Here is a 7,662-nt window from a genome sequence, read left to right on the forward strand (position 1 = left end):
TATCATTTATTTTTATTTTTATTATCATTATCATTATCATCGTTATTATTGTTGTTGTTGTTGTTATGGGTATTAGCCTTATCATTAATTAAATTTTATTATCATTATCATCATTATTTATTGTGTTTTTGGTGGTAGAGTAAATAGTGGATTTTAAGAATTATTCTAAACATATCTTTGTTATTGATCTGGATGGAAATGAGGACGAGGAAGTAGGAGGAAAACATAATAAAAAGGTGGAAATATAAGGAATGGGAGAGAAGGCCAGAAGCAGGAGAGGGCGGGAAGGAAATGAGGAGAGAGAAGAGGTGGAGTTAGAAAATGAAAAGAGAAGTGGGAAGTAGAAAGGAATAGAGGGAAAATTGTGGAAAAAAAGAGAAAGATGAGGGAGAAGAAGAAGTAGAAGTAGAAGTAGAAGTAGGAGAAGGAGCACGAGAGGAGGAAGAAGAGGAGGAAGAAGAGGAGGAAGAAGAGGAAGAAGAAGAGGAAGAAGAAGAGGAAGAAGAAGAGGAAGAAGAAGAGGAAGAAGAAGAGGAAGAAGAAGAGGAAGAAGAAGAGGAAGAAGAAGAGGAAGAAGAAGAGGAAGAAGAAGAGGAAGAAGAAGAGGAAGAAGAAGAGGAAGAAGAAGAGGAAGAAGAAGAGGAAGAAGAAGAAGAAGAAGAAGAAGAAGAAGAAGAAGAAGAAGAAGAAGAAGAAGAAGAAGAAGAAGAAGAAGAAGAAGAAGAAGAAGAAGAAGAAGAAGAAGAAGAAGAAGAAGAAGAGGAAGAAGAGGAAGAAGAGGAAGAGGAAGAATAGTAGGAGATACCCGAGTCTGTTTTACGAGCGGATTCGGTTAACGATAGGGCGACGGCGGGGTCGGAATGCCGTGTTTATGACGCAATAATGAGCTCCGCAATACCTTCTAGTGGACTTTCCCGTCACTGCGGCATGTCGGGGGGCGGGGGGGGGCGAAGAAGGGAGGTGGAGGGAGGAGGAGGGGGAGAGGGAGGAGAGAGGAGGAGGGGGAGAGGGAGGAGGGGGAGGGGGGGAGGAAGGAGAGAGGAGGAGGGGGAGAGGGAGGAGATAGGAGGAGGGGGAGAGGGAGGAGATAGGAGGAGGGGGAGAGGAAGGAGATAGGAGGAGGGGGAGAGGGAGGAGATAGGAGGAGGGGGAGAGGGAGGAGAGAGAAGGAGATAGGAGGAGGGGGAGAGGGAGTAGGTAGGTGGAGGGGGAGGAGGAGAGGAAGGAGATAGGAGGAGGGAGAGGGGGAGACGAAGGAGATAGGAGGAGGGGGAGGGGGAGACGGAGGAGATAGGCTGGGTAGGGTGAGAGGAAGACGAGAAAGGCGGATGGAGAGAAAGGAAAGAGAGAGAAAGACAGACAAACAGAGAGAGAGATGGGGGGGGGGGGAGGAGGATATGATGGGAGAGGGTGAGGAGAAAAGGGGCGAAGAGAGAGGCAAGGAGGGTTTAGGAGAAAAGGGAGGATGGGAGGGAAAACAGAAGAAAAGCATGATAGGGAAGAAGAGGGAGTGATTTGAAGAGAGGAGAGGGAGAGGGAGGGAGAGAGAGAAAGGGGACAATTCGGGAAAGATTGAACAGCTTGGGTGGTCCTCAACCAGCTTGGATTGCTGCTTCTGGCTTGAGAAAGAAACAGAGAGAGAGAGAGAGAGAGAGAGAGAGAGAGAGAGAGAGAGAGAGAGAGAGAGAGAGAGAGAGAGAGAGAGAGAGAGAGAGAGAGAGAGAGAGAGAGAGAGAGAGAGAGAGAGAGAGAGAGAGAGAGAGAGAGAGAGAGAGAGAGAAAGAGATTTAAGATTTAAGTTATTTGTAGACTTGAGGCAGAAACTCGTTGTTGTTGTTGTTTTTGTCGTTCATTTTTCTTTTGTCGTCGTCGTTGCTCTTGCTGCCATTGTTGTTGTTGTTGTTGTGGTTGTTGTAGCTGCCTGTGTTCCCTCGCGTGTTGCCATTTGTCAGCTGTTGCGACGGGAAGGCGGGCCGATTTGTTCCTGCTTGGAGCCCGCACTGAGCCATGGTGATTGCGGGGTCTCGCCAAAACAAATGCTGATGATATGTTAATCCTCGGACGCCGGGGCTCGCTCGCCTCGTGTTATTAGGCTCATTATCGTTTGGCTGCGAGGCCGTGCTTGCTGTGATGGGCTTGGGCTGGCTTGCCTGGGAGGTTGTGATGGTCCCCCCTCGGGTTGGACGGCGTTGCTTCTGGTTATGAAACTGTGTTGTCTAAGCTACTATTAGTGGTTGTATTATTATTATTTTTTTTTTTTTTAATTATTATTATTATTTTTTTTTTTTTTTTTTTTTTGCGTTACCAACTCATGTAATGATGTATTATTCCCTGAATTATTTGGGCACGGTCCTAATAATATAAAAATAAAAAGAATCTTTTAAAGGTTATCAGTTTGATATGCTACAATAGCTGTTTATTGTCATCATTATTGCTAATATTATCATTATTATTGTCATGGCAATTAGTATCTCGATCTTATTGAAGAGCGACGGTCAAAATGTCTTCCATAATCTCTTATCATCGTTATCGTCACTATCTTTCACCATCATATCGCCATCATTTACGTCACTATCTTTCACCATCATATCGCCATCATTTACGTCACTATCTTTTCCCATCATATCGTCATCATTCACTCCACTATCTTTTCCCATCATATCGTCATCATTTACGTCACTATCATCGGCCAGTGGATGGTGAAAGGCACAGGAGAGGATGGTGACTGCAGCGGGGATGGTGAGGGACAGCATCACCGAGATAATCGCCGTCGTTAGTGGGGAGAAGCGGGGAAGAGGGAGAGTGGGGGAGGAAGAGAGAGTGAAGGAAAATGAGGGAAGGGAGAGGGAGAGGGAGAAATGGAGGTATATAAGGAGGGAGGGAGGGGGAGAGAGAGAGAGAGAGAGAGAGAGAGAGAGAGAGAGAGAGAGAGAGAGAGAGAGAGAGAGAGAGAGAGAGAGAGAGAGAGAGAGCGAGAGAGAGAGCGAGAGCGTTGGGTGGGCGTGTGGGCGGGTCTGCATGATTTAAACCCACCCCCGGTGACTCGTTCCACTCTGTTCCCTCCCCTCTCCCCCTCCCCCCCTCCCCACTGGCAGCCAAAAATCCTCGCCGTCATGTCATTTATTACAGCCGGGAGAGCAATTATTTCGGCCCCCGTGCAACACCCCAGTCCCCCCTTTCCCCCTCTCTCCCTTCCTCCCTCCCTCTCTCCCTTCCTCCCTCCCTCCCTCCCTCCCTCCCTCCCTCCCTCCCTCCCCACCCCCTTTCCCTCGTCAACTCACTCGCCATCTCCCTCTCCCTCCCCCTTCCTTTCCCCCCTCCCCCTCCCCCCCCCCCTCCCCCTGTTGCTCCCTGCCATTTTACGTATGTAAGTGGATAGGACAGACAGACAGACAGACAGACAGACAGACAGACAGACAGACAGACAGACAGACAGACAGACAGACAGAGATGAAAGGAGGGAGGGAGGGTTGACAGACAGACAGACAGACAGACAGACAGACAGACAGACAGACAGACAGACAGACAGACAGACAAACAGACAGAGAGACAGAGATGAAAGGAGGGAGGGAGGGTTGGGGGAGAAAATATGTTTGTTTTCTAGCTATGTTATACATCAAAATCTTCAGTATTTTTTTCCAGACTGCTATGACATGTATATTAATTACTTTATTGCAGTGAACAGTATTAATGTGCATGGTGGCGAATGATAATCACAGCCAAACTAATGGACGTGTTAATTATTCCGACGGCAAAGTATTAACTGACCCGACCCCATTCCCGTGCGGAGGAGAGCTAACCGCGGCGCTGTCATTTCAGATACACGCTGCGAGGCAAGGTACGGGACGACGTCGGCGGCGCCAAGCTGAGCTTCGAGCTGGAGGTGTGCCGCGTGCCCCGCCTCGACGTGGTGGGCATCCGGCGCAAGCGACTCAAGGGCGACGCCTGGATCTACAAGCGGGTGTGCGAGGAGGTCCTCCGGCTGGCGCAGGGTTCCACCTCCAATCCCGCCTCGTCCTCCAACCCCAACTCGGCTTCCAATACCCCTGCGACCCCCGCGCCTCCCTTGCCTTACAACGAGAAGGTCGTGGCGTGACCTGGCGGGGGCGGCGTCGGGTGGGGGGGAGGGCGAGGGCGAGGGCATGGGCGAAGGTCACTGGGAGTCGCGGCGACCTGACCCGGGGGCCGAGAGGAAGGAGGAGTGTGCCTGCGTGTGTGTTTGTGACTTGGCGGAAAGCGAGAGAGAAGAGAAGAGGAGGAAGCTAAAGGTCTCGTGAGAAGGTGTTTGTCCTGCGACTGTCTTTATTAATTTTTTTTTATTACTGTTGCGGAGAAAGAAGACTTTCGGAAGGGATGCGGCGAAATGGCTTTTTTTTCCACATGTATATATACATACGATGCTTCTCGTGGCGTCGTAACTGTGCTCAAGGTAGCTAGGTTGTACCCAGTGTTGAGGAAGAGAGCGGGAGAGACGAAGACGAGAAGGACGACGACGAAGAGAGCGGGAGAGACGAAGACGAAGATAAAAGGAAGAGAAGGAAGGCGAAAGGACGACGTAGAAGAATAAGGCGAAAGGAGGAGAAGGACAACAAAGGTTACGAAGACAAGAGGAAGAGGAGGAGGAAGGGACGAGGAGGACACCATCGTCCCGCTTGTCCGAATCCGTCCCGCAAGCGAAGGAAGGAAGTCCCCGTCTCAAGGTCGACCTTAAAGCTACCCTGGAACCGAAGTCTTGCCCAAGAAGGTCTCTCGATGGACCAGCTACTCCGTCCTCGGTCTCATTTGAGGTCTCTGTTTTCTCTCGGGTCTCTCTTTCTCTCCCTTTAAAATATTATCTCTGGCCTCTCGTCTCGCAGGTTGAGGAGAATGGAATGGGATGCGGAGGGGAAAAGGAGTGAACAGAGAGTAGAGAGATAAGAGAAGCTGATAGCCCTTAAGGAAAACGGAAGGAGGGAAAGAGAGGGAAGAGGGATAGAGCCAAAGAAAGAGAGAGAGACAGAAAAGGTCTCGACACAAGGCAATAATAATGAAAGGTGTGATAACCCCCCCATCCCCTCCCCTCCCCTTCCTTTCCCTTCCCATATCTCTCCCTCCCCCCACCATCCCCTTCACTGCCATTCTCGCAATTTTTTTTTTATCTGCAATGAAAAACTGACGGTAAAAAAGGGGCCAAAAAAAACAACAAAAAACAGACCACAGAGAATTAATTTTGGTTTGTGAGTGTCTCTGCTACTTCATGTAATTTTGACTATCTCTGTTTTTTTTTGTATATCTTTCCTTGTTTTGTTTTGCTTTCTAATTTGTCTTAGTTAATCTGTAATCTACAACCTTCTATCATTTTTATGATCATTATTATTATTATTATTATTATTAAGGGTTTTTAAGTTATTCCTGCGATTCCTGTAATATTATATAGATTTATATATATAAATGCAAATATGTATGCTAGTGATTGCCCATTCCTCGTCGTAACTCCTTAGAGGGAAGTGACGTCACAAACCGACGTCACGAGTCAAGATGGAGACCGACAGAGAGGAAAGAAAACGCACAGATTCTGCTCACACTTGTAATATCACGTTCACCAAGACTTCTGGTCAGCTGTTTTCGTGGACAGATGCTTAGGCCTATATTTGTATATACAGGTGGACCAGATGCACATTTTATTATTATTGCTGCTACTTGTGATCCTTTGTCATTCTCATTGTTTTACTTGTTTATCATTATCATTTACCATACTTCTTCGATACTACCATTATTATTACTCTTTTGTTATTATTATTATTATTATCATTATTATTATTATTATTATTATTATTATTATTATTATGATTATTATTATATATTTTTTCTCAATATCACTGGAGTCGAATATGGATATTTATGACGGGTGTCTTTACTACTAATACTTTAATTGATAGAAAAGTGAATATATTCTTATATTATCCTTCATAATTATAGAAAAAAATGTACTTACTAACTCGTGTGTGGGTGCCAAGGATGTATTTTATCATTATTAATAATGAACATTATGAGTGTGTTATCCCAGAGGCACTGGTCATGTGCATTGTCCAGTCCATACAGTGCCAAATATGGCGATTGCGAATTTCTCTCCTCCTCCTCCTCCTTTTTAGATATTCATTTTATTCAGACATCAACCACGTGTTCTTCATTATTTTTAGACCTCCGTAATCTAATTTAGTTTGATATCCATTCAGGACTGTTTTAAATCACAGGGTTCATTACGATCCCTAGCAATCAGACGACCTTACAATCTGTATCATAGAATGCTTTTTTTTCTCTATTTTACCAATTTATTTAGCAAGTCTCTTTTTTTTTTTGTCGTGAGATCTTGTTTCAAATGGAAGAGTTACTCACATACAAATTAATTTGTTTACCAGTCATGTATATCATTTCCCAATAAATAGTTTTATAATAATTGATGTTTTTTTTTTTTACCACAGAAAATGTATTTATTTTTTTTCAATGTTGTCCCTCATCTTTGTTGTTGTTTTCGGTGTTATTATTACTACTACTAGTTATTTGTTAACATTGTTAGTATTAAGGTCTTTATTAGTGTTAGTATTATTGTAAGTAATAGGAATAGTGTTAGTGTTTTTTATTATATACTGTGTTAGTATCATCTTTAACATTATCATTATTATACAAGTTGGTTTTGATAGTATTATTATTATTATTATTGTTATAAATAGTAATATTACTACTACGACTACTACTATTATTATTATTATTATTGTCATTGTTATCATTATTATTATTTTTATTATTATTATTACTATTATTATTACTACTATTACTATTATTATTACTATTACTATTACTTTTGACATCATTACCACGATGAACACGTAATTTTCTGTTTCTCAATAACCTTATTGCATATATTGAGACACTCAGTCACTGAAGTGATTCGATGAACATTTGTAATATGAATGTACTTTAGAAAGCGTTGTTGCAGATTTAAAAGAACAGATGCAAACGACCGCTAATTTCAATGTGTAAGCATGATCTATGAGGCTAATCACTGAAATTATGTATTGTATTTCACCCGGGGAAGAGAAATGTTCATTGATATGATTCTGATGCCCCTTGCTGTGTTATGTATAATTTTCTGGTGCTCCATTTTCACGCGTATATAAAGTGTGGGAAGGGGGGAGGGCTAGGGGCTAGGGGCTAGGGGCTAGTAACAAAGCGTGGAGATGTTAGAACTCGGGAACTCTGTTATGTGTGTTTGTTCTGTGTAGTTAGTTGTGCAGATTTTTCGTTTGCTTTCTTTCTCCTTTTCTTTCTCTTTCTCTTTCTCTCTTTTCTTGTATTTCTATTTTTTCTTTTTAGTTTTAATTTTTTTTTTTCATTTCTCTTTTTCTCTTTTCTTGTATATCTATTTTTCTTTTAAGTTTGCAGTTTTTTTTCAGTTTCTCTATTTCTCCATCTCTCTCTCTCTCTCTCTCTCTCTCTCTCTCTCTCTCTCTCTCTCTCTCTCTCTCTCTCTCTCTCTCTCTCTCTCTCTCTCCAAAAATCCTTCTCCATCTCTCCTTCTCTCTCCTCCCTTCCTCTCTCCTTCTCCCTCTCCCTCATTCCCCCTCCCCCTCCCCCTCTTTCCTTCTTCCTCACCCTCCTTAACCCTATCTCTCCCTCTCCTTT

The 7,662-nt window shown here is 43.9% G+C and overlaps 1 protein-coding gene across 1 annotated transcript in view; it reads left to right on the forward strand.

Annotated features, from left to right (window-relative positions):
* LOC125048216 (maternal embryonic leucine zipper kinase-like) overlaps positions 1 to 6,436 on the forward strand; it is a 24,022-nt gene extending 17,586 nt beyond the window's left edge. The window contains exon 15 of the mRNA XM_047646786.1: positions 3,820 to 6,436. Coding sequence (XP_047502742.1) covers positions 3,820 to 4,096 — 277 coding nt within the window. The 3' untranslated portion in view covers positions 4,097 to 6,436. The remainder of the gene's footprint in view (positions 1 to 3,819) is intronic.
* Positions 6,437 to 7,662: the final 1,226 nt, after the last annotated feature.

The sequence above is a fragment of the Penaeus chinensis genome, chromosome 43, assembly GCF_019202785.1.
Source record: "Penaeus chinensis breed Huanghai No. 1 chromosome 43, ASM1920278v2, whole genome shotgun sequence".
NCBI classification, from domain to species: domain Eukaryota; kingdom Metazoa; phylum Arthropoda; class Malacostraca; order Decapoda; family Penaeidae; genus Penaeus; species Penaeus chinensis.